The sequence below is a fragment of the Carlito syrichta genome, unplaced genomic scaffold (genome assembly GCF_000164805.1).
Source record: "Carlito syrichta isolate Samal-C Ts95f unplaced genomic scaffold, Tarsius_syrichta-2.0.1 Scaffold316023, whole genome shotgun sequence".
Lineage (NCBI taxonomy): Eukaryota > Metazoa > Chordata > Mammalia > Primates > Tarsiidae > Carlito > Carlito syrichta.
The window spans coordinates 11237-38398 of NW_007260119.1; the positions used below are offsets into that span (position 1 = coordinate 11237).

At 51.4% G+C, this 27162-nt stretch overlaps 2 protein-coding genes across 2 annotated transcripts in view; one reads left to right on the forward strand and one right to left on the reverse strand.

Annotated features, from left to right (window-relative positions):
- RCN1 (reticulocalbin 1) overlaps positions 1 to 10205 on the forward strand; it is a 17223-nt gene extending 7018 nt beyond the window's left edge. Inside the window, exons 2-6 of the mRNA XM_008073697.2 lie at positions 1013 to 1206; positions 2143 to 2321; positions 4177 to 4237; positions 7384 to 7583; positions 9062 to 10205. Of these exons, the coding sequence (XP_008071888.2) occupies positions 1013 to 1206; positions 2143 to 2321; positions 4177 to 4237; positions 7384 to 7583; positions 9062 to 9169 (742 nt within the window). The 3' untranslated portion in view covers positions 9170 to 10205. The remainder of the gene's footprint in view (positions 1 to 1012; positions 1207 to 2142; positions 2322 to 4176; positions 4238 to 7383; positions 7584 to 9061) is intronic.
- A 5755-nt stretch (positions 10206 to 15960) lies between these two features.
- The window catches only part of LOC103276288, a 111284-nt gene continuing 100082 nt past the window's right edge, over positions 15961 to 27162 (reverse strand). Inside the window, exon 2 of the mRNA XM_008073698.1 lies at positions 15961 to 16345. Coding sequence (XP_008071889.1) covers positions 15961 to 16345 — 385 coding nt within the window. The remainder of the gene's footprint in view (positions 16346 to 27162) is intronic.

The following is a 27162-nucleotide window of genomic DNA, read 5'->3' on the forward strand; positions in this document are numbered from 1 at the left end:
ACCACTGCACTCCAGTCTGGGCAACAGAGTGAGACTCCAACTCAAAAAGAAATTTTTTTTTAATAAAAAAAATTTTTAAAGAATGTTCCACTTTTTGCTTTGGATCTGGAACCAGGTGATGTGAGTTCCCACGCCAGTGAACCAAATTCTAGCTGCATGTTCTTGGAAGAGTCGGTCACTTCTCTGGGCCTCAGTTTCCCTTACTCCGAAGTGAGGGAGCTGGACTAGTCGGGGAAAATGAGCAGGCCTCATCCTATGGATCACACATGGAAGTTGGTGACATCTTCAGAGTATGGTGCTGAACCTGATGCCATCGGGTCTCTCTGGAGGTCTGGTGTCACCTCTAGGTTTATCAGGACAGAGGCGGGTAATCCCATAGTGGTGTCTGCTGTCGGCACTGGTCCGGGGGAAACATATCAGTCATGGAAGGATAAAGTTTAAGGTCCTTTCCAGACCAGGCGCAGTGGCTCATACCTGTAATCCCAGCACTTTGGGAGGCTGAGGTGTGAGGGGCGCTTGAGCCCAGGAGACCAGACTGGGCAACATAGAAAGACTTGGTCTCAACAAAAAAATCAGCTAGGTGTGGTGACACACACTTATGGTACCAGCTACTCAGGGGACTGAGGCAGAAGGATTGCCTGAGCCCAGGAGACCAGCCTGGCCAATGTAGTGAGACATTGTCTCTACCAAAAAATAAAAAAATTAGTCAGGCATGGTGGCATGTTCCTGTAGTCCCAGCTACTCTGGAGACCAAGGCAGGAGGATTGCCTAAGCCCAGGAAGTTGAGGCTGTGGCGAACTGTGATCATGCCACTGCACTCCTGCCTGGGCGACAGAGCAAGGCCCTGACTCAAAACAAAACAAAACAGCCATATCCATTCCAGCACCTGGGATCACTGATTCGACTTCAGCTCTTCGTGCATCTTAGATTGTGCAGGTGTTTGCTCTTCTGCTGGCCGGGATCACGCAAGCCTTGATCGTAGGTATGTGGACTTGTTTCATTTTTACTACAGGAAGATTGTTGACCGCATCGACAGCGATGGAGATGGCTTTGTCACCACCGAGGAGCTGAAAACCTGGATCAAACGGGTGCAGAAGAGATACATCTATGACAGCGTCGCCAAGGTCTGGAAGGATTATGATCGGGACAAAGACGACAAGATCTCCTGGGAGGAATACAAGCAGGCCACCTATGGGTATTACCTAGGTAAGGGGGCTGTAGGGGCCTGGGCCACACACTTCCCGCGGGAGACTCTCTGCCCTCTCTCGAGACCCACCCACTGCAGGGAGATGTCACAGTCCCTGCGAGTGGTACCCTCCCTCTGCTTGCTCAGAACACACAGAGTTCCTGACTCCAGGTGAAGTCACAGGCGTGAGGAATTAACACAGAATCCCCGAGGTCACCCCTGACTCTACCTGTTCTCAGAGGCACACAGAGAAGAGAGCAGGAGGGAGTGTGTCTGCACTGCAGGCTCACATGCCGCCTGGTGTTGGATAGCAGGGATTGAGTGGGCCGGGGCAGTCAGGGGAGGCTTCCCGGAGAGGGTGATGTGGGAGCCAGTCCTCAAGGGATGGATTTGTCATGGGGAGAGAGAGACACCTGTGAGGAAGGTGAGTCCATCGGAAAGGCAGAGCTGCGACCATGCATCCAGCACTGGGAGGGGCTTGGATGAAAGACAGATGGACTAGGGAACGAGGGAGGAGTGAGGTGTGAAGGGTGGGGTGCAGACCTCCTGGGCACAGGGTGAAGGTGACAGAGGAACGGGCTGGGGGAAACACAGGAGGTACCCACGGCCAGAGTCAGGGTATCTCAAAAGTCAGACAGGACCCTTCAGACAAGGAACTGAGGGAACCAGCTAGCCTTGTGCATTCTAGAGCGCAGAACAATATGGTGGAAGCTGAACTGTGGAGAGAAGGGTGGCGTCAGCATGGTCTCCAGCCTGTGCCTGCTGTCGAGGCCCAGACCATGGGGTGGTTTGAAGGGCCCCGTACTAAAGGCATTCGGAGGTAGATATTTTCAGGATCTCAGTAGGCCAGACCCCGGTCTCCCATGAGCATGTACCACCGGCCACGAAGCAGGGGTGATCTGGGAGGCAGTGCCCTCCTCAGCAGCACGGTGTAAACCTTGGCATCCACCCTGCAGGAAACCCTGCGGAGTTCCAAGACTCCTCGGATCACCACACCTTCAAGAAGATGCTGCCACGTGATGAGAGGAGGTTCAAGGCCGCAGACCTCGACGGAGACCTGACGGCCACACGCGAGGAGTTCACTGCCTTTCTGCACCCAGAGGAGTTTGAGCACATGAAGGAAATTGTGGTTCTGGTAAGATATAGGAAGGTCCTGGGCCGGGAAAAGACCAGGGAGTGAGGTGTCCCTGAATCATGTCCCTTCCTCCAGAATGCTTCCAGCCGGAAGGGAATGGGGGCAGAACTCTGATGTGGAATGCTCTAGAAGAGCTGTCTACCCAGTGGATCAGCCAGCACAGGCTAGCCTGAGCTGCTGTAACAAGTAGCCCCAGGCATGGGCACCGGGCACAGGCACATGGGTCTCCCAGGCAGTTCTCCTCTAAGTACTGTCCAGTACCCATACCATATCCCTCTTTCTCACTCCGCCGTTTTGTGGCTTCAAGGTCATCTTGGCAACAGCCAACTGGCAGGCAAAGGAAGAGAGGGACTGGGAAGACAGATCTCTTTCATTCAGTGGCCCCGCCGAGATACACGGGGAGGCAGGAGATGTGGTTTAGACACGTGTCTAGAAAGAGTAGGGCTTAGTGCGCACCTAGGTGGTCTCTCTGCCCCATGTTTCAGCTCTCGGGGAATCGGAAGCAGACTCTGAAATGGAAGGTGCCGAATTGTTAAAACAGTACGGAAACTCACAGGAAAGATTATGTCTGTTGCTGGGTCGGGTGGCTCATGCCTACAATCCCAGTACTTTGGGAGGCTGAGGCGAGAGGACTGCTTGAGCCCAGGAGTTTGAGACCAGCCTGGGCAGCATACTGAGACCTCATCTCTACAAAAGAATTTAAAAATTAGCCAGGCATGGTGCTTTGCGCCTGTAGTCCTACCTCAGGAGGCTGAGGCAGGAGGATTGCCTGATCCCAGGAGGTCGAGGCTACGGTGAGCTATGATTGTGCTCTAGCCTGGGCAACAGAGTGAGATCCCCACTCAAAAAAAAAAAAAAAAAAAAGATCATGGCTGGAAAGTACCTCTGCCGAGGGACAGTGACTGGATCGGACATGGCTGTGAGGCTGTGTCAGGCCTCAGGGTGTCACTGCTTCCTGTAATGTCCTGTTGGGTCCTAGCTATCTTCATTTTCCTTGACAGCTAAGGAAAGGCCAGCACCTGTTTCCAGGCAGATGCCCCAAGCCATTTCCCTGCTGCTTCAGTGCTGGGAGTGGGTGGCTGGAGCTTGTGTTTCCAATCAGCTCAGGTGGTCTTGGTGACCCAGCTGGCGAGGAGTCCACTCCTGCCTCAGGCTTCATCCTCAGGACCACCATGACCCAAGGGGCTGGGCTGTGCCTAAGAATTCCTTCTCTTTACCACCCAACATCTGCCACGAAACAGCGCATTTGCAGAGGGCAATGTGGATGGGGACTTATCCACAGCAGGTTCCCTGCCTTTGAACTGGCTCTCTGTGCTCGGATTGGCTATTCCTGTGAGTGGCTATAAACTCGGTTAATGACTGACCCTAGCAGAATACCCAATCAAGGGGTCCAGTGCGCCAAATACAGAGTAAATACATTAAAAAGCCTGATGCCTTTTATTTTTCAGTTGCTCGTTGTTTACTATTTCCCTGACACCAACTCAGTGTTCATGATCCAGTTGGCACCGGAGACTGTGTCCGTGGTCATGTAATCAAGTGGTTCTCACACGGGGTTCTAGCAGGCTCTCTAGGGTGCTTTGGCTAAGGTGGAAGATTGGATGGCTGGCAGGACTTTCTGATACCAGAGCACATCTGGCTGCAGGTGCATCTTCCTTTGGAGAAAGTGTCTGCTCTTGACATTGTGGGCTGGGGGAGTGGGGATGGAAACCGCTGCCTGTTTTATACTGATCAGAGTCGGACGCCCAGGGAAGGAGGAGATGGAGCCGGAAGTCCCCACGCATTAGGCGTGACAGTCGGGCAAAGGAGGGTGATGGAGCTCGTGGCCAACTCGCAATCCCCTCCCTTTGCTTCCTAGGAGACCCTGGAGGACATCGACAAGAATGGGGACGGGTTTGTGGATCAGGATGAGTATATCGGTGAGTGCTGGCCAGGAGCCCATTGGCCATCCTGACCCAGCCACGTTCCCCCGCCCACACGTGTCTGACTGTTCCCCCCGGATGTGTCTTTAGCAGCTGTTGCCAGTCCATAAGGGTCACTCCTGCAAACGTCCAGCCCAACAGGTCTCGTCAGCCCCTGTAGCGCAATGTCAGGGAGGTATCATCAGCCCCCATTCCATGGGAAAGAGACAAGAAGCTTGACCCTGCCCTGGGCTGTTGCCAACCAACCTGTGACTTTGAGACATGCCCCGTGTCACGCTGCCTGGCTTCACTTCTGCAGAGTGGCGTTGGAGACCCCGTAGATTTACAGTGAAGAAGGGGCAGACAGAGGCAGGGGAAACACTCTGAAGTCAGACTGTGGGTCAGTGGGGCTTGGAAGCTCTGAGCAGATGCAACTGTGACCAGCAGAGCTGATGAGCTGCCTGGGCTCTCTGGGAAAGGCATTCTTCCTAAAGATATAAATGCTTTCAAGGGCATAACTGCCCAATAGTATGGCCGTTCACTGCCTCTGGTTTCTCGTCCCTGGTTGAGAATATCATACCACGCATTTGTCCTGAAGGGCCTTACTTAAGCAATATCAAGACGTGCAACCAGGCATGGTAGCTCATGCCTGTCATCCCTGCATTTTGGGAGGCCAAGGTGAGAGGACTGCCTGAGCCTAGGGACAATTTGGCGAGACCTCATCTCTACAATAAATAAAAAAATTAGCTGGGCAGGATGGTACACAGCTATAGACCCAGCTATTTGGGAGGCTGAGGTGGAAGGATTACCAGGAGGCTGAGGCTGCAGTAGCCATGATTTGTGTCCCTGCACTCCAGCCTGGGCGACAGAGTGAGACTCTGACTCAAAAAAGAAAAAAAAGTGTGTCAGCAGGTCACTGAGCCCGGCTGAGAGTTGTTAACGCACATGGATCAGAACCCCATTGCTGCCTAGACCCCTTCCCAGTAGCCCAGGAGCTGCCCAGGCAGGCAGAAAGGACCGGAGCAGGAAGCAGGGAACGTTCCGTTTAGACCTGGCCAGCTGCGGTGGCCCATGGCTCCAGCAGCCACTGCCTTGTCACGACAGCCCCTGGTCTCCCGAGTCTCAATACGGTAAAAGTTGGCCAAGCATTAGATTTGGCACTGGCCTCTGGAAAGAGCACACATATCAATCAAGGCAATTAATTACCTTTAAACAGGAAGCCAGAGCCCTCAGTGCTGTCAGTCTCCGGACAGGTGGCTGTCTCATCGTGCCACCCTGTACCCGAGAGCAAGCGCCTTTGGTAATGACAGCCATGTCCTCCTAATCATCAGAAATTAGGCTGGATGCTGAGCACTAAATGCTGCTCCCTGTGTCTCTCGTGGGTATCAGACATGTGACATCTTGGTGGCACCATCTTGGTGGGATGACAGATGCTGACAGCTCCCGTGTCCCCTTGCTGGGGACACGTGCGGGTCAGGGCCTCTCACCATGATGGTGGGGACAGAGAGACTGATGGCAACGGCTGCCAGTGCGAATGACCAGCTTCAGTGTGCAGGGCACGCTCACCCAGACCCCCAACCCCACGCGGACTTGGTGCAGCCAGGCAGAGCTTGTGGCGTCGCTTTGCCTGAAAGAAGCTTCCCGTTCTTGACACTGAACGGAGAGAGGGGTGGAGGCGCTGTGCTTGAAAATCGAGGGACCCTTATACAGAGGTCCCGGGCACCCATGTGTCCTTCCATTTCTGGGGAGCCCCCTCTTCAGTGAGGACGAGCAGGAAACTGGCAGTGGTGTGGGGTAGTGGGAGGGGGAATGGGATGAAGGTCCCAGCTTCCCCACTGACTAGCTGTGTGACCCTCAGGGGGTCGTGGAATCCCTCTAAACCTCAGTTTCCTCACCTGTAAAATGGAAAAAAATAGTACCCATCCTTGCAGGACTGGATGGAGCTGGAATTCGCTAATCTGCGTGACTGCTCTTCCTCAGAGGGCACGTGTCAGGTCGGGGTCTACCTTGCAGCTGAGGGCCTTGTCACTTTCCTTTGTCCACGGCCTGCTCCCTTTGCCACCTGACAGCCCCAGGCTCCTCTCCCCTTCGAGAGGAACTGCCCCCAGGATCTCTCTCTCTCTTCCTGAAGACCTAGCGATGAAACAAGCATTTGCACAAATGTCTCCTTCTTTTTCCTTTCCTGCCATTTTGTACAACGGGGATAGTGACCTATGACCTCGCTTATAGGACTGTTATAAGGATGGAGGGGCATGACACGTGTGAAGGCCAGCAGGTAGACACAGTGGTAAGCCCGTGGTTGAAGCAGAGTGCCCATGTTCTTACGCTCATACTGGCTGTGGGATGTGGGATAAGCCTGTGCCTCAGTGTTTTCATCTGTAGAATGGGAATAAGTGAATTTTTTTTTTTTTTTTGATTTGGAGTCTCACTCAAGTCGCCCAGGCTGGAGTGCAGTGGCACACATGCTCACAGCCACCCCAGCGTCAGCCTGCTGGGCTCCGGTGATTCTTCTGCCTCTGCCTTCCAAGTAGCCAGAACTATAGGCGTGCACTACCACTCCCGGCTGACTTTTGATTTTTTTTTTTTTTGTGGAGGTGACGTCTCGCCAAGTTGCCCAGGCTGGTCTCGAACCCGTGGGCTCAGGCAATCCTCTCACCCTGGCCTCCCAGAGTGCTGGGATTACAGGCTGAGCCACCGAGCCCAGCTATGAAGTTTTTATAAAAGGTATAAAACTTTTTAGACAGTCTCTGGACCCTAGAACATGCTCAGTGTTGGTCAGTCTTACTCATTTTCACTTGTGTAAGGGCAGTTTGGACAGCAAGGGCCCATTGGAATTTTCATCATAATGCTGTGATTTATAAATTCTGATCTCCATTTTCCAGGTGAGGAAACTTAAGGCTCCATCTCAGAACTGAATGATTTAGTCCCAGTCACTGAGCTAAGTCAAGAGCCGGAATTCCTCTCCTGGCTCTTGAGCCCGGGTCCTCTGGTCCCCCCACATGGCCTTCCTAGCAGATAAACGACCATGCTGTTATCCCCGAGACACCCTCCTTGAGCTGTGGGAGGCAGCTCTCCGAGCGCTCACCACCTTCCACCAACCCAGGAGGCTTCCGGCTTCTCCCATCTCCCTCGTCCCCATGACCAAGAACAGCCTTCCCTTGCAGCGGACATGTTTTCCCACGAGGAGAGCGGTCCTGAGCCAGATTGGGTGTTGTCAGAACGGGAGCAGTTCAGTGAGTTCCGGGATCTGAACAAGGACGGGAAGTTGGACAAGGACGAGATTCGCCACTGGATCCTCCCTCAGGATTACGACCATGCGCAGGCTGAGGCCAGACACCTGGTGTACGAGTCAGACAGAAACAAGGTACGGCATCCTTCCGGCCGCTGGCTGAGGGGAGACACTGACGTGAGATTGGTTTTGTTTGCTGCTATGGCAATGGCGCTGACCCTGATGGCCTTGTTCGTGTAGACTTTTCATTCCTGTCCTTCTGTGGAGACCCGTAGACCCGAGCCGATACCGCATGTGGGCAGGATGTGGATTTAAGTACACCTTGACCAAGCTCATTTCCATTCTTTTGGTCACCAAATGTTTTGAGGTGGGCAGGTCTATGCAGACCTACCCTTAACGTCCTAGGAAGCTGAGAGGTCAGAGGCAGGCATATCCAGCTTCGTAGTAAGAAACATTTAACAGGGACTTAGGAACAGAAGCCACATCTGTGTCTTGGGCAGTGATGAGACAAGATGGCAGACCATGCGCTATCACCCCCTAGGGCTTAGCTACCACAGGGAAGGGCCAATTCCGAAGGGACTCAACGGACAATTGAAATACGGCTCTCTGACAGGGTAGGATTTGTGGTAAGCACCTGTTCTTACACAGGAACAGCAGGTGAACAGGAGAAATCTTGGAGGCCCTCCTGGAACTTGGGTTGAGCAGAAGCCAACATGGCAGATGAGCATCCAAGATGGCGTTGCTTTGGCCTCCACACCAAATCCCTACTGAACATCTGTGACGTGTCAAGCACAAGGACACCCAGCCCACTAAGCCCAGGCCTCCCATGCAGACTCAGGCTCTGGCTTCAACACCCCCTACTTCCATCTCTATCAATAAATACCCAAATAAATAGGGATCTAGAAAAACGTCCCGCTCTTCCCCACTTTGCTCATGGCCCCGGACCCTCGGGTCTTGCCAGCAGTTTGTTCTGCAGTTGGGCCACCAAGGGAAGTGGGGTTATTCAGGGCCTGTTTTGGGAACACCAGTACTGCTTGTAGGCAGAGTGGGTTCTTCTGGCTTCTGGCTTACTTGGGACTTATCTGAGGTATGCTAGCACAGCTTTTACAGCAGGGGGTGTTCCAGTGTGAGGTCTCAGTGCAGTGGATGGAGGGGATGCCCAGCAGCTTCTAAAGTGTTCAGTGTAGTATTTAAGGCATTGCACATTGGCTGGGTGTGGTGGCTCATGCCTATAATCCCAAGTACTTTGGGATACTGAGGCAAGCCTAGGAGTTCAAAACTAGCTTGGGCAACATAGCAAGACCCTATCTCTAAAAAATAAATTAAAAACTTTTTTTTGTTTTTTAATTAGTGGGGCATGGTTGTGGGTACCTATAGTCCCAACTACTCGGGAGGCTGAAGCAGGAGGATGGCTTGAGCCCAGGAGGTGGAGACTGCAGTAAGCTATGATCACACCACTGCACTCCAGCCTGGGCAGCAGAGCCAGACACTGTCTCTAAAAATCTATATATAAATAAAATAAGATGCTGCACACCATTAGATAATACAAGCATCATGCTGAACTCTGGCCATGCCAGAGTCGCCATGACAGACTGCTTTCCTCTCTCCTGCAGGACGAGAAGCTGACGAAAGAGGAGGTGCTGGAGAACTGGAACATGTTTGTTGGGAGCCAAGCCACCAATTACGGGGAAGATCTCACAAAAAACCACGATGAACTTTGACGGACACTCACCCCAACACGGCAGACGGTCGCGAGGCTTCTTCATGTCCTGGGTGGTTGCTGCACTCGACTAACCCATAGTGGTTGCGTTCCCAGAAAAGCACGTTTGTACCTCGGGTCGGGGCTCAACGCTGCTTCTCATTCGACATTTACTGGAAAATGGTCGTCACTATTCTTTCAGTAAGATTTCTCTCGAAGCACATTAAAATCTCGGTAAATGGCAATTCTCTATGGGGATAGATTTCTACAACATGGCTTTTTTAAGAGGTTTTTTTTCCCCCGTTAAATTTAAACGACAAGGGAATAAACCACAAAAAAGCCCTGCTGTTGAGGAATTGGGTGGCTCGGGGGCAGGATGTTGAGTGACTGCTGCCTGTTTAACTTCTAACTTCAGGTGGTTTTCCTGTTCGCCACTGTTGATAGTGGGTAAGGGAAATTTCTGTTGACGCTAACATGATGTCATCCCAGGGAAGTTTATTTCAAGCAAGTGTCACGTTTCCGATTCCTCTTTCTTTAAAACCTCTGTCTTTCTGTATGGACCCGCCAGTGTGCATCTAAGAAATCCACGTCTTCGTGGTTTTTGTTTTGTTTTTACAATAAGAAGCAATCAAGAAAGAAAATGTGAAAAAGAAAGGAACTTAGAGGTGAGGAAAAGATGAATGTCAGACATTGGAAGAGCCATAGGACAGGGAGAAACACTTTCACTGTACTTCAGAGGACCTTCCTGACACACCAGTGAGGTAGGTCTGGTCTTTGAAATAGTGAGTAGGCCTACGGAGTGCTTCCTCGATGACCACCAATTGGAAGGCAGCGGTGGGACTCTGGGAAAGCCGGGCCTCGCGGAGTTCTGGAATGTGTCCCGGCCAGGCCGGCGAATCCATGACCCTCGGACCCGCCCCCGGAACGGCTGATACCATGGAATGAGGACAAGGTGATATTCTGACCCATGGACTGAACTGGCAGAAACACCCTTTGGCAGGTTGAAATTCCACCTTGTAAGAAGGAGGTGAAGGAAATAAAGGTCTCCTTGAGGGTTTTCTTCTGTGTCCTCTGGTTTGACTTCACAGATACGATGGGTGATGTCATTAGTCACCTGAAATTGAATGGGTTGGATTGCGTGAATAAGATCATAAAGGTTCTGGGTGCTTTAATCCAATCACTAGAATGTTCAGTGTATGCTCACAGTTACTAATTGAATAAACACATATTCAATTAGTGTTTCTCCTCCGGGCAGGTCGGGAATCCGCAGGTCATTCTAACCCTAAGGCTGCCTGAGACAGGTTTCACTTGGGAAATCCGGGCTCCCTGGGCCTCTGAGGCTTACAAATCCCACTCCCATCACCTTCTCGGCATCTCCTGCCACTTGCTCTCCCGTTCACCCCCCCCATATCCAGTCCCAGATGTCCTGGTCCTCAAACACACCAAGGCCACTCCCAGGTGGGGCCCTCTGCCCTCGCGGTCCCTGGCCTCAGAAGACCGGTCTGCGGCCTCGGGTCACCCTCTCACAGCATCTCTTCCACAAGGCCTTCTGGACTCCACTGTCTAAAGGAATCCTGACTTGAGTCCCTACCGCGTGTCCCCATCTTATTTTCTTCCTGATCCACGTCATCTTTTATATTCGTTATCTGCAGCTTCTGGACAAATGACAGCGAATGGGAGGCTTTACAGGGGCAGAAACTTAGAGTTCTGAAGACCAGAGACTGAGATGGGGTGTCTGTCAGCAGGGCTACACCCCCCTGGAGGCTCCAGGTGTGTCTTTCGGCTTCCATCATTTCTGGGTGTCCAGCTTGTGGCTGGATCACTCTGGGGCGTTGCCGCTGCCTCTGTCTTCACATAGTCTTCCAGTCCTTTCTCCGGGTCTCCTGCAGGGACACTTGTGGTTGGATTTAGGGACCCCTGGATCATATGGTTGATCTCATCTTGAGAGAGCCTTCATGCTGTCTGCAGAGGCTGCTTTTCTAAGTAAGGTCACGCAGGTTCTGGAGTCAGGAGGTGAGTATATCTCCGGGGGGCCTCCGTTCCAGTCGCTGGCGACACAAACGGATTTGATCTTGCCTGATACGTCGCCCGTCTCTCCCAAGCTGGAATAGACACTGCATGAGTGCAGCAGTTTGGCTGCCGGATTTTCTGCTGTTTCCCAGGACCTGGAGTCTAGCATCAGATGAGTGCTCAGTACTTATTCACTTAGTGAATGGGATGCTGATCACTTCAATCAATGGGACTATTCCTCAAGAAAAAAGAAGTTATGTAAAAAATAAACATAAAAATCAGGCTGGGAAGGGTGGCTCACACCTGTAATCTCAGCACTTTGGGAGGCTGAGGGAGGAGGATTCTTGAGCCCAGGAGCTTGAGACCAACCTAGGCAATACAGAGGGCCCCATCTCCACAAAAAATTCAAAAATTCCAGTCGAGGTGGTGAACACCTGTAGTCCCAGCTACCCGGAAGGCTGAGGCAAAAGGATAGCCTCAGCCCAGCATGTTAAAGCTATGGTGGCTATGAGCGTGCCCCTGCACTCCAGCCTGGGCAACAGAGTGAGACTGTCTCTCTCAGATGATAGACAGATAAACAGATAAGGGCCAGAGACGGTGGCTCATATCTGGAATCACAGCACTTTGGGAGGTCGAGGCGAGAGGATCACTTGAGGCCAGGAGTTTGAGACCAGCCTGGGCAACACAAGACCCTGTCTCTAAGGAAACAATTATTCAAATGTTAATATATTAGAATAGCCAGCATTTGCTAAATGGAAAGTTGAGTGATTTGGGCTTCACAGTGCTCAAATGGCAAGGCCAGAACTCAAGTCCAAGTGCCCTAGCTCCAAACTCTCTTCTGTTAGGAGAGTTGCGCTTTCCAACTGTTCCGTTAGGTTGTACCACTCCAGATATCTAGTGTCATATGTTTTCTCTTTATTCCTTGGCGCATCCACGGCATATGATTATGTGGCCATGAGAAGAACTCCTCTTATCTGGAAAGGCTGATGGCTTTGTTTAAAAAAAAAAAAAAGCAATGAGAATGCATCCTTTGTTAAATAAGAAAATAATCTTGCATAACCTAATTATAAGTATAACACTTTTTTAAAAGGCACTGACATTATCTCTCCTCCCAAAAGGGAATACTGGTTGATTTATTAAGTTATGCATAGGAAGACGTTAAATATATTTGGAGCATCAGGTTTTTCCTTTCAAGTCAGTGCATGTAGGAAGAGTAACCCTGAAAGAGACGTGGGCTTCTGGAGCTGAATTTAACACTATTTAAAGCAGGGAAGGCTTAGCTAGAGGCCAGAGCTGCTAACATGGTGATTTGTAAAACCTTAGATTTCTAATAGGGTCTGACTGTTTCAAGGAAAACATATTTTGTTTCTAGGTAACATTTCAAGTCTCATTATGAACAAATGCTACAAAATTGATCTGTAACGGGAAATACTGTAATGTCACAAAGTATTATTTGATGCTTAATATGACGGGGAGTATTAATTGCTGGGAGCCATCGTCGGTGTCAGCAGAACGTGCGTGTGCGCCTGGTAGCCCTTGTCTCTGTGGGTTTGCAAATGAATCCGAGTGTAACGAAATGCAGTTAGAAAATCCGCAATACCTGAAGGTTTTCTTCACCTCCTTGGGTCACTGTTGTCTCCCTTATTAGCAAATGCACGAGTCACATCCGCTCAGAAGTGCCCAGCAAACCCCCGCCACGTGGCCACTCATCAGCTGCTCAGCCGGAATGTCCACAGAGCCAGACAGGGAACGGCTGGAGGGACTTGCTTTTGAGTCATGCGAATTTACTTGGCCACTTTTAGGATAAAATCCCAGCTTCCTCCGAGAGCACGCAATTGAGAGTTGGCTCTCTCTGTGGTCTTAGACCAAGTTTACGGAGCTAGAATGTTCCCCTAAAAACCTATGTGTGCCCTCATGTTTGCCACCTTAGAAAGATGTTGTCATCAACACTTTAACTCGTGAGATTTATGTGACTTTGGGGCTATTTCCAAAGAAGCCATCCCCACTCTCAATTCTGTCCGTTCTAGGTCATCCCCGCTGGGACCTAGGCCCTAGGGACAATGCGTCCCACCACCCCATGCAATTTAAGAATCTCTTTCCTTTTTCTCACATAGGATCGAAAAGTGTCTCATTAACCTCACAGAAGCACAGCAAAGACGAGGAACGTGAGGACTGGGCTGCCTTCCTGCCCCGAAGGTGTCTGTGTGTTGAGCGCACATAAGCACTTCATTTCTCCCTGGACAAACACTGCGCCCATTTACCCGGCACTGTGCCAAGTGGGCACATGCATTTCTCATGTCACACAGCAGCCCTGCGAGGTGGGTACTTAGAAGAGAAAGAGGATGAGCTGGGTTATGCTGCAGCACAGACAGCCCTGACTTCTCAGTGGCTTCTAGAAATGTGGCTTTGGCTTTTGCAAAGCCAGCTGTGGTCCAGGGCCCCTGCACATGTGCCCTGTCCACCGGAGAGTCAGACACAGGCAGGCAGACACCACCTCCTGAAAGTGGCCCCATCACTCACGCTCACTGACATCAGCCAAAGCAAGTCACGAGGCCACATTGAACTTCAGCTGTTCCTAGGTGGGGACAGGTTGGAAACACTGGTAGTAACAGCATCTCTACGAGGTTCCCCACCCCATGGTCACCATGGTCCCGTTCTCCCATCTTATAAAGCAGGGACTACACGGGACGTCACACCCAGGATTGTGAACTGGGTGATTACATCGTTGACTGTCCAGACCAGAACACCTCTCCCAATGAAGGGAGGCAGTTTTTATCTGCAGCTCTGTAAATGCCGGGCAGTTGTCGGTCACACTGGGATTAGAGGGACCCCTTCCCCCTGCTCCAGCCATGTTTCTCACTGCAGTTGAGGAGTCCATGGGCCGAAGGGTTTTGCCAACTCTCCCCTCCCAGACCATGTTCCAGGTCTCCAAGTACTCCAGAGTTCCCACCCAAATGACCCTAAGCCTCTTCCTGAGCCTGGGCTAGCCTCGTCCCCGGGTATGTCTTCCAAGGGCAGCCTTGGTGTCCCTGGAAGATGTGCCTCTGTGTCACTGGGTGCCACTGTGATGCAATGCAGAGTTGATGGCAGGGAAGTCAAACCCGGCCAGGGTCCCAAGGTCTAGTTGATTCAAGCCCCAGCTCTGCCACGCTGGAGTGCCACAGGCACGCAGACCACCTTCCTCCCTGAGAGCCTGTCCTGACTGCACAGTGGGGGTGATGACAGTCACAGTGATAACACCCAGTGCCCAGAGTCGTGAGGCAGCTGAGGTGGAGGGGAGATGAGTCTACAGGCTCCCCAAGGCTGAGAAGTGACACACAGATGCAGGATGGGTCCCTGATGGCCCTCCTGAGCAGGTCACGGGCCAGAGGGCAGCGAGGGCCATGCCTGCACACGCCAGGTCACCGGTGAATGATCTTTCAGGTGGCAGAGTGACAGTGTGAAGTGTGCTGAAAGCCTCTCAGTCACTCTATGACTAGGCCAGCTCCTGGCATCTGTTTGTGTCTTGAGGATCCCACAGATCTTTCTAGAGGGCAGGGATTTGGACAGACTTCCACAGCAGATCAAGAGTCTCTGTACTCATGGAAGGCACTTGGGAGTCCAAGTGGCAAAGGTCGCCAGGGATCATGTTTTCCAGATGAGGAAACTGAGACCTAGAGAGATTAAGCCTGCAGTTTTCCCCATCGTGTTGAGATGGAAATGGGCCTTGAATGGAACCCCTTCCCCTGACCCAACTGTCCTCTTTAATTTATTTTTTTATTTCTATTTTTTTGAGTTGGAGTGTCCCTCCATCTCCCGGGCTAGAGTGCAGTGGCACACTCACAGCCACCCCAGCCTCGAACTTCCGCCTCAGCCTTCCAAGTAGCCGGAACCACAGGAGCACACTACCACAGCCAGCTCGTTTTTGATTTATGGTAGAGACGAGGCCTCACCATTTTGCCCACCAACTGTCCTCTTTAAAGCCTCTGCGTTCCCATCTGTAACGGAGCTTGAATGGTGATAACAATACTACCACGTAGAACAGTCACGGGACTGTTGAGGCCATGACCTCTAGCACATGTGCTGTCAGCACTCAGTCCTTGGCAGCCATTTTTACTGTGACCCCAAAATACGGTCCTCATGGATTTCAGCATCAAAGAGTTTCCTCATTCGTAGTTACTTCTAGACTTCAGCCGGGTGACTAAGTTGTGGGCATAAAGGAAAAGCAACAACAATTTGTTGGTTTAAACATATAAAGGAGTAGGACTTCACAGCCCCACGGGTCACCTCTCCTATAAGAGGGAGGGATGGGTGGATCCTTCCTTGGGGGTGACGCCGAGGGCTCAGGGGACGACCCTGTGGTGGCTGAGCCCCAGCCTGAGGTGCTTGATCAGTGGGGCTTGGTGACTCCACTACGGAAACTGTGTGCGTGTGTGTGTATGTGTGTGTGAGTTGGAGTCTCACTCTGTCAACCAGGCTAGAGGCCACCCCAGTGTCAACTTGCTGGGCTCCAGCAATCCTTTTGCCTCAGCCTTCCAAGTAGCCAGAACTACAGGCAAGCACTACCACGCCCGGCCAGTTTTTGATTTATTGTAGTGAAAAGGTCTCACCAAGTTGCCCGGGCTAGTCTTGAACCCACAGGCTTGGGCAATCCACTCACCTCGGCCTCCCAAAGTGCTGGGATGACAAGCTGAGCCATCGAGTCCGGCTTTATGGAAACTTTTAAGGAATGGACAGTCATGTCAAGGGCAAAGAAATTAAAATAAATGTTTAGGAGAATATCTAGACTTTATTTGATGACGTGCCCGGATCCATGTGAGTGACTTACACGAGAGCCGGGCCCAGCAGCTTCTGTAAGCCTCTCCTGAAGTCCTCCGGGAGGCTCATCGGCTGGCTGGTGGCTGGATTCACAAAGACATGAACTGAAGACCCAGTGGCACAGGCCAGAGCATCGAACTGCGCCAGCTTGGGGTGACCCGAGAAAAGGCCGTCACTGAGGTCCCGGTGGTCAACCGAGGGTGGCTCCGGGGTGGGCTTCGGCAGGAACAGGGCGAGTCGGTAGTGTACGCTGGAGCGGCCCACCCTCTCCACTGCCAAGGCCGCCGCTGGGATCTGGGGAAAGCGGATGGGGCTGTGGAAGGTGCACTGATTGGTCACCATGAACCCCACCAGGGGGGACATCAGCAAGTTGGTCTGCAGGCCACAGTACCTAGAGGGTGAAATCACAGTGCTTACTCCATGTCACCCAGATGCACTCCCAGCCCAAAGGCAGCATGTTTCGGCGGCTGACAGCTGTAACCCCCAGGGTCTCCGATCAAAGCCCAGCCCCACCACCTACTTGCTGAGTGACCCTGGGTAAGTTACTTGACTTCTCTGTACCTCCGTTTCTACAACAACCTAATGTCAGAACCACAGTACCGACCTCATGGGCTGACTGTGGGAACTAAATGGTGAACGTATACCATTTACTATCCGAACAATTCCAGACACAGTAGGAGCTCATTAAACGCCACCTAGTATGAATATAATTAGGTCCTGCTTGTCCTTCCTGCTCCTGATTCAAATTCAGGTACTTTTGTGCTAAACAAGGAAGAAAAATCATTTATTATGTCTCGTATCTCTGCTACTAGGGGTTCACCTCTTGAAGGACAGGGGCTGTGTCTTGTTCACTAACATTTGTCAAATAGGAACGAGGTGGCACTTGAGATGAAACGGAGACATAACAAGCAAACGCTGGAGCCCAACCCCTCCCTCCTCTGCTCCAGAGAGGGCCTCGGACGCTTTCAATACTTTAATCCCATTGTCCTGCTGTCTTCTTTTCTCGAAAAATTAAGATTGAGTGTGAGGACTGACTGGGAAGGAACAATTATGGGTTACCTAAAGGTTCGACTACAAGGTTGTTGGGTGGCACATCGTTCGTGGGGAAGGGCCGGAAACGGGCGACAAGTCTCCATTCGGGGAGTTTTGTGTCTTGTGGCCAGCCACCCTGGGGGGCCACCATGTCACCCATGGTGCCATTAGATGCATCCGCATATGTATGTAGAAAGCTGTCCAGTCAGGCTCGGTGGCTCAGCCTGTAATCCCGCGCATTGGGAGGCCTAGGTGAGTGGATTGTCTGAGCCTGCGGGTTTGAGACCCGCTCAGGCAACTTGGCGAGACCTCATCTCTACAATAAATCAAAAATTAGCAGGGCGTGGTAGCGCGTGCCTGTAATTCCGGCTACTCGGAAGGCTGAGGCAGAAGGATCGCCGGAGCCCAGCAGGTCGAGGCTGCGGTGGCCGGGAGCATGGCCCTCCCCTCCAGCCTGGGTGACAAAGTGAGACTCCGACTCAAAAAAAAAGAAAGCTGTTCATTAGGGGAGACCAGGTTACAGGACAGTACGTTCTATCCCTCATGATCTCATTGGTTATGCAAGAACGTGCTGGTCTGTGTACATACCGCCTAGGGAAACCTAAAACACAGACTGAAAAATGTTTCCAGCAGTTACCCAGCCGTGGGGTTGTGGATAATTTTTCTCTTCTCTTTGCTTCTATGAATCTTCCCAAATGAACATGACTTGCCTTGGAAGCGAGAAAAAAGTGTTGTCTTTTTAATGACAATGTGAATTTCATCTTTTAAAAAGCACCAGAGGGATAGGCAGGCTGCATAGACGAGGCTCCCAGCGCCATCAGGACCCAGCCCCTGCTGCTCCTCCCTCGGGGGCCTTCCCCGTGAGCACGGTGAGGGGAAGTCTCAGCCCCTTCAGTCTGTTATACCAGAATGCCAGAGACTGGGGGATTGTAAACCACAGAGATGTACTCCCCACAGTCCCAGAGGCTGGAGACCAAGATTGCCGGCAGGTGAGTGTCGGAGAGGTCCCGCTTCCTGGTTCACAGACACCATCCTTCTCTGAGTCCTCACCTGACAGAGGGGGCGAGGGAGCTCTCTAGGGCCTCTTTTTGTTCTCTTTGAGTCAGGGTCTCACTCTGTTGCCCAGGCAGGAGTGCAGTGGCCCGATCACGACTCACTGCGGCCTCGACCTCACGCCTGTCATCCCAGCACTTTGGGAGGCCGAGGCGAGAGGATGGCCTGAGCCCAGGGGTTGGAGACCAGCCTGGGCAACTTGGCGCGACCTCATCTCTACCATAAATGAAGAAAATTAGCCGGGCATGGTGACGCACGCCTGTGGCTCCGGCTACCTGGAAGGCTGAAGTAGAAGGATCGCCTGAGTCCTGCAGGTTGAGCTGTGGTGGCCGTGAGTGTGCTCCTGCACTCCAGCCTGGGTGACAGTGAGACTCCGACTCAAAAAAAAAATGGGGGAGAGGACGTGGGAGGGGTGGACTTGAGCCCAGAGTCCCAGCTTCTACCCGGATCACGACTTTGAGCAATTGTCCAAGTGGCTTCATGCCTGTGACCAGCATCTGGTCCGGCATCTGGTCCTTCCTCAGGTGGAACCTGTCTTCCCCACACTCACCCCAGTCGAGAAGCTCTGCAGTGGAGGAATGTTCGAGTTGGAGGGCGTCCTGGGGACTGTCCCGCATGGGGGCTCCCGGCGCGGTGGGCTCAGAATCCCCCAAGGAGCCTGTTCAGCCTGCAGACCCCAAAGCATCCCAAGACCTTCCAAATCAAGGCAGGACCAGGCGCCTTGGCCCTGGCAGGCTCCATACCCACCCCAGAGCACACCCGCCTCGCCTCCCGTGAAGGAAAGTCCAGGGACAAAGTCAGCTGCTCACCATCCCACAGCACAGAGGGGCAGGAAACTGTGCACACTCAGCCCCTCACCCCGGCCCCTGCAGCTGGCCCATTCACCTCTCACCCCCCGACTCAGCCCAGCTCAGATCTGGGGCCGATGAGCCTCCCAGGCACTCAGGGCTCAGAATGCGACAAGCGGGGCCCATGACCCCAGCCGCCCGTGTGCCCATCTCCTCCTCCAGGGCCCAGTCTCCCCTTTTCCCTCCCCCAAGTCCCGCCTCCTTCCGTGGCTCCATAACGGGGTGTGGCCTCCTGGGTGCCTGCCCAGTCCCTGGGTGCCCAGGTCTGTGTGAGGCACAGCCCTGCTTCCTGTGGCCGGGAGACAGGGTGCCTGCCAGGTGGTGAGGCCAGTGGCAGGAGGCACAGGTACACCTTTCAGAGGGCTGCACCTATTTTTGTCACTCGCAATGAATAGCAGGAAAGGAGCCGTAGCTTGTGGCCAATTACCTGGAATGCCAGGCGGGATAAACACTGCTAAGAATAAACACCTCAACTAAGAATAAACACCGCTAGGCAGTGTCCCCCCAGGTCACGCTGGCCCCTGGAGAAGCATCCCGCAGGCCACCGAAGCATCAAGCAGGCCTTGGGGCCCACACAGGAGGCCTCTAGCCGTGGTGCTGGGAGTCAAGTGGTTACAAGGAGAAACACACACACCAAGAACTAGACACCTGGAGGGAACGTGCCTTAAACAAGAGCCTGGACACAGTGAAGAGATGAAGATCAAACAAACCCTTACAAATCAGGCCTGGCACAGTGATTCACACTTTGGGAGGCCGAGGCAGGAGGATCCCTTAAAGCCAGGAGTGGAAAACCAGCCTGGGCAGCATAGAGATATCCCATCTCTATGAAAAATTACACAAATTAGCAGGGCGTGGTGGCACATGCCTGTAGTCCCAGCTATTTGGGAGGCTAAGACGGGAGGCTCCCTTGAGACCAGGAGTTCAAGGCTGCAGTGAGCTATGATCGCGCCACTGCACTTCAGCCTGGGCGACAGAGAGAAATTTTGTTTTAAAAGCATGCATCCTGCGAGTCTTCATGTAAAGAATGTGTCTTCAAGCAAGCCCATTTGGCTATTGCCATCACAGAATGGTCTGGGTCTCTACAACCCAGGAAGACCAATGAAAATAAACTGTGTTTCCATTTCCATTTCTGTCATCATGTTCTACAGAACCCTGGTGGAAGACATGAAGTCGGGAGATCTGGGTTTGAACCATGGCCCTGCTGCTGTGTGACCTCAATAAGTCACTTGATGTCCCAGAGCCTCAGGTCTCCTCATCTCTAAAATGGAGATTAAAAAAAAAAAAAACAGGACTGACAGGATTTTTTGTGACAATTAAAGAGAAGGAAATACATATGTCCTACGGCCTGGCTAAATTCTGGACCTTAAAGATTTCTGTGCTTATTGTTGTTATTTGCTTGTTTTTTGAACTCTGCCAATATTTTTGGTCTCTAGGGGTGGAGACCTGCATTTGCTTTGGGCCAGACGTTTCCCTCATTTTAAGAGGAGCCTTTGTGTTGGCCCTGGGACTGGCTGGGGTGTGGACAGAGGTGACTGTCCATGAAGGCCGCCATATTGTTCCTTCGGGTGGTGTCAAAGGTCACGGACATCGGAGCCAGGAAGGAGGGCAGGGGGAAGGACCTTGATGGCTGAGGGGGTGACGGCTGCCCTCCCAGAACTCCTGGGAGAGCTGGGGGGCTTCAAGGGGGCGAGGCACAGTTCTGCGACTGTGGGGAAGGTGAGCCAGCTGTCTGCGAGGTAAGCCCCACAGGGCATAGCTGTCTTCCACTGTACAGTCCCAAGAGGAAGGTGCTCAAGGGGTGTGGCAGATGCCTCATGTGGTCCCTGGTGGCCTGATGCGAGCAGGACCCTCTGTGGAGGCAAGAGCTCAGCAGGGACTGGAAACTGCTCCAGACTCCACCGGAGGTGTATTCATTTAACCCTATTTGGGGTGTGGTGCTGGTGACACCCCAGTGACAGCAAGGTGTCTTCTCTGGTGGGTCTCACAGGAATCAAAGAGACAATGTCGGACATTTCCCTTCAAGGGGAGTGTGAGTGTCCTCAGGAAGGCATCGCACGCCCAGCCCTCCCCATCCACAGGCCCAGCATGGCGTGTTCCACCAACCTCGCATGGAAGCTCTTCAGAAAAACAACATATTCATGCTGGTACAACAATGAAAGTAATATGGGTTTTTTTTCTGAGTCAGAGTCTCACTCCATCGCCCAGGCTGGAGTGCAGGGGCACATTCACGGCCACTGCAGCCTCGACTCACTGGGCTCCGGCAATCCTTCCACCTCGGCCTTCCAAGGAGCCAGAACTACAGGCATGTGCCACCATGCCAGGCTAATTTTTTATTTATTGTAGAGACGAGGCCTCGCCAAGTTGCCTGGACTGGTCTTGAACCCGTGAGCTCAGGAAATCCACTCGCCTTGGCCTCCCAAAGTGCTGCGATGACAGGCTGAGCCACCGAGCCCAGCCCAGACTTTAAAAGCAATACAGTACAATGACAATTTACACAGCATTCACACTGTATTAGGTATTAGGTATTAGAAGCAGTTGAGAGATGATTTAAAAGATACCAGAGGTTATATGCAAACACTATGCCAATGTATGAGGAGAACCCCCAAAAAGTCGGAATTTTTATTTGTACATGTTTAAACTTGTCACTTTCAAAGTCCTCTCTGATTGATGCAATACACCTAGCAAGATGCACTTTTCAATGCTCAAAGCAGTTTTTTAACTCATACATTTTGATGCCTTTTAGTGCTTCTGCTGTTTCAGGTTTCACCTCTTCCACAGCAGCAAAATATTTCTCTTTTAGGACTTTTTTTCACAAACAGCAACAAAAAAGTCACTCAGGGCAAGATCGGGTGGACAGTCACTCAGGGTGAGGCATGGGGGTCGTGCCCACGTGGGTCAAAACTGCTGAACACTCCGTCCGGTGTGGGCAGGCGCGCTCGTCAATCACCCACCACAAAATGGGCAAAAGCAGTGAAAGAATCTCCAGAAAAATTCACTGAAGCCGAACGCAGCCTCTCACAACAATGCTAGCCGGCCCGGGAGGCCGATGGGTTCCTAGAACACTGATCTAACAGAGGAAGCCTGGACTATCAGGGGCCCACCCTCCAAAAAATAACTCTGGGGTTTTTTGGGTCCCCCTCATATATCAGAGACTTGAGCATTTGCAGATTTTGGCATCTGAGGGGTCCTGGAACCAACCCCCATAGACACTGAGGGTCTGTGGTTGCATGAGACGCTGTAGCTAAAGGAGCCTGGCCTAGGCAGGCCGCAGCCAGAGCTTCTGAGGAGCTGGGAGGGGCCGGTGAGGCCCTGTGGCTGGACCACAGGATGGGAAGGGGGAAAGGTCAGGCTGAGGCAGGAGAGGGAGGCTGGGCCGATCACAGACAAACTTGTCCTGAGTGGGAAGCCATTCTGAGGGGGGAGGACAAGGCACGATCATGTTTTCATCCCAAGATCGGCCCTCGAGGGCACTGACGGGTGGTGGCGAGGGTTGATGAGAGACACCAGTTAGGAGGCAGCCGAGACAGTGAGAGCAGGCTGGGCGTCGGCAGCAGAGACAAAAGTCGTGGCTGCAGACACCCCAGGACAGACACCCAGTCGCGTCCTGCATTTGAGAGGCAGAGCACCTGGGGCAAGGTGACTCCCTCATCCTCCAAGGCTGCTGGGACACCACGGGGGTCTTCATGCCAAGAGCCCCCTCCCTCTCCGGGCAGATTCTGCCTCTGTCACCTGTTATTCTGCGTGGCTGGACCTGCAGGAGCATCCCACTTTCTATGTGAGTATGGTCTGAGGTCTGGGTTTTTCAAGAGCTTCAAGATGATCAATGCTATTCTGAACGCCGAGGAGATGGCCACTCGGATGAAGAGATGTACTGGCAACGTGGACACCACTTTGCTTCCACAGCGGACTAGAGGTCGTTACAACAAAGATGGGAAGGGGCATTTTCTGATCATCTCACATCTCAAACAACTATGACTGGGGCGTACTGGGTTTTCCCTTTTATTTATGTTGCTGTTGAGCACATTTTGACTTTATTTTTATTTTTTGAGTCAGAGTCTCAGTCTGTTGTCCATGCTGGAGTGTGGTGGCACACTCCCGGCCACCGCAGCCTCGACCTGCTGGGCTCAGGCAATCCTTCCACCTCAGCGTTCCAAGTAGCTGGAACCACAGACACACGCCATTATGCCTGGCAGATTTTTTAATTTACTGTAGAGACAAGGTCTCGCCAAGTTGCTCGGGCTGGTCTCGAACCCTGGGCTCAGGCAATCCTCTTGTCACGGCCTCCCAAAGTGCTGGGGTTACAGGCGTGAGCCACTGCTCCTGGCTTGACTTTATTTTAAAGGACAGATGATATCATAGGTAATAAGAAGTTTCTCAGAACTAAACTCTAGCAAGATGTGACATTAAGCAAATATCCAGATAAGCCTTTACCCCATGCTATGTTTATCTGCCACTGGGCAATATACCAATCTAAAAAATGACATTTCTGAAACAAGTTGATCAGCTCTAAATGTAAGAAGTTACGAGAAGGAATAGCAAGAGTTCACGTTAGGAAAACATCACGCCCAGTGCCTGGGGAGGACTTCTGTTTTATAGATTATCCAATCTAAGTCATTTTGTTACAGCAGCCCAAACAAACTAAGACATGCTTCAAAACCCACTATTACAAGGATGAAAAGGCAGGCACAGACCACTGCCACCACCATTGTCACTATGCACACACTGGGTTACCAACCTGAGAAAATAAAAATAGTGAAAACCATGTATGGCCAGAGCAGAACAACTTTTTTGCAGCAGTGTTCTCACGAGAAGTTCATTCTGGTAAATCAGTGTCCAAATGACAAAATCTAACATGTCTCAAGAGGCACCATATAGAACCAGCAAAAACACTCCAAATCTGTGTTCCAAAACTGAACATTATAGGAGCTCGTGAAATATGTCAAGACAAAAAAGCGAAAGACGTGCAACAAATTCATTTAAATGTTTTGAGTAAAAATAAGAAGACCATGACATTACGCTCAATTAACAGGAAAATACAGTCTTACAGGGGGAATGCGCTGGATACTGATCTGCTTTTTCAGACAGCAAGAAGCAGAGACAACCATTGAAGACGCCCGAGAGGGAGCCTGAGTGAGACAGAAACGGAATCCACTCGTCTAAGGGACAGATTTCAGAGAAGGCATGTCTGACAGATGACTCAAGTAGTTCAAGCCCTCGAGATTCCGCAGGTCAGGGGTACAGTGATCCCACCTGGGCCTGCTGAGAAGGAAGAAGGAAGCTGGGAAGAGCTGGGGCTGTGCTCCCCACACCCACGGTGTCCACGAAATCCCCAGCATCACCCACCTTGCAATGAGTCAGGGACAAGTCCGGTAGTTGCAGCCGTTTAAAACCCTATTTTAAATCGCCAGGAGCACAACTTAGAATCCAAATGTGCCCGAAACAACTGGCTGGAGGAGAAAAGGCCAGACAGAAAGTGTTTTTCTCTTTTTTTCAAGTCACCACAGTGTGATGCTGGAAGATTCTGTCCCAGAAAGAGGTTCCTGAACAAGGCAGGTGCCCCAGCTCAGAGGGTCCCAACAGCAGCCCAAGCATTTGGGTGGCTTCCAAGCCTTTGTTTCTTCATGATTTTAATTAATTAATTAATTAATTATTTTAGTTGGAGTCTCACTCTGTCGCCCAGGCTGGAGTGCAGGGGGGTATGCTCGTGGCCACCGCAGCCTCAACCTGCTGGGCTCCGGCGATCCTTCCACCTAAACCTTCCAAGTAGCCAGAACTATAGGTGCACACTACCATGCCCAACTAATTTTTTCATTTTTATTGTAGAGATAAGGTCTCACCAAGTTGCCCAGGCTGGTCTCGAACTGGCAGGCTGAGGCATTCCACTGGCCTCACCCTCCCAAAGTGCTGGGATTACAGGCTGAGCCACTGAGCTCAGCTCTTCACGGTCTTTAAATGATTAATTTGATTATATAATGAATGCCTGCTCACTGTAGAAAGCAGAAAGTATAGATAAGAAGATGAACACTTAAATCATCCTTTATTCCATCACTCAGAAATGACCAGCATTAACATCTTGGTGTGCATCTTTCCAGACATGTTTAGGAAAGGAGATTATTGTTTTGTTCTAATGAAACTGAGATCACACTGCAACTTGCTTTCTTCGATCAGTTACACACCATGGACTTGTTTTCATGCCAATAAGCGTACATCTTTTTTGTTTGTTTTTGTTTTTGAGTCAGAGTCTCACTCTGTCGCCCAGGCTGGAGTGCCCAGGCACACTCACGGCCACTGCAGCCTCAACCTGCTGGGCTCAGGCAATCCTTCCACTTCAACCTTCCAAGTAACTGAAACCACAGGCATGTGCCACGCCTGACTAATTTTTTTGTTGTCGTTGTTGATTTATTGTAGAGATGAGGTCTCCCCATGTTGCCCAGGCTGGCTTCGAACCCATAGGCTCAGGCAATCCTCTTCTCCTGCCTCCCAAAGGGCTGGGATGACAGCACTTTTACAGCGCCCGGCTGTAAATGTACATCTTATCTCCACTGCCCAGTGTGCCCGGGGTGGATGTAGCAATACTTATTTATCAGTCCAAAGGCAATTTATAAATGATTTTGATTTAAAATACTTTATTTGTTATTATATTTTTTGAGTCAGAGTCTCACTCTCATCCAGGCTGGAATGCAGTGGCACAATCACGGCTCACTGCAGCCTCGACCTCCTGGGCTCAGGGGATCCTTCTGCCTCAGCCCCCCAAGTAGGTGGGACTACAGGTGCGTACCAGGCACCACCGGGCCAATACTTTCAAACTTTCAGAAAAGACACTGGAATCGTACAGTGGACCCCTGTATTTCCTTTACAGAGTCAGCCAGGCATGTTTAACATCTTGTCAAATGTGCTTTCTCATGAACTTTTATTACTTCTGACTATTTGAGGGTAGGTTGTACATATCATGCCCCTTTCCCCCATATCTGTCAGTGTGTACTTCCTAAGACCCGGGACTGTCTCTCTCATAACCATGACACAGTTGTTAGGTTTTGGAAGTGTAAAATGGGTCTAATTCTTTTCATCTAAGCTACCAGTGTATATCCCAAGTTGACTAGTTGTCTCAAAAGGTGCTTTATTTTTAGAAAAATAGAAAGAATGAAATGTCCCTTTTTCCAGTGCGGATTGTACTCCAGGACCGCATGTTGGCTTGTCTGTCCCACCTTGCCAGTGTCCTTGAGTCTGGCACCGTCCCTCAGTCTGCATTTATGTTTCATGACATTAATTTTTTTTAAAGAGCACAGGCTGGTTCCTGTCTAGAAGTCCCTTAATTTGGGTTGACCTGATCACGCCTCATGGTGAAACTGAGGTTGTGCAATTCTGCTGCCTCGTCCCTTCTACCCTGTGAGGAGGCAGCCAGAAGGTCCCAGACCAGACCCAGATGGGCTGGCACCTTGGTCGTGGACTTTCCAGCCGCCAGAACTCTGAAGAACAAACTTCTGTGGCTATCGGCAATCCAGTCTAAGGCATCTTGTGACAGTCGCCCAAACAGACTAAGACACTCTTCAAAACCCACTCTTAGAAGAACGGAAAGGCAAGCCACAGACTGAAAGAAAGCAGTGGCCAAACATCTGAAAAAGCACTAAGAACTAGAATATATAAAGGGCACTTGCAACTCAGTAATAAGACGCACAGCACATTTTAAAAATTGACGAAAGGTTTGACTAGAGACTTCATTAAAAAATACACAGGAGCCGGGCTCGGTGGCTCAGCCTGTAATCCCGCACCTTTGGGAGGCTGAGGTGAGTGGATTGCCTGAGCCCGCGGGTTCGAGACCCGCCTGGGCAGCGAGATCTCATCTCTACAATGAATTTTTAAAAATCAGCCGGGCGTGGTAGCGCGCGCCTGTAGTTCCGGCTACTCGGAAGGCTGAGGCGGAAGGATCGCCGGAGCCCAGCAGGTCGAGGCTGCGGTGGCCGGGAGCGGCCGCTGCACTCCAGTCTGGGTGACAAGTGAGACTTCAACTCAAAAAAAAAAGAATACACAGGGATGGCAGTACAGACATGAAAAATTGTTCAATGTCATTAGTCATCAGGGATATGCAAATCAAAACCACAATGAGATACCCACCAGACATCCACTAAAATTAAGAAGGTGGACTATTCCAAGTGTAGGCAAGGGTGTGGAGGATTAGAACTCCCATCTACTGCTGAGGAGAATGTAAAATGATACAAGCACTTGGGAAAATACTTTGAGGCAGCATCCTTCAAAAGTAAAACATAATACACCCCCA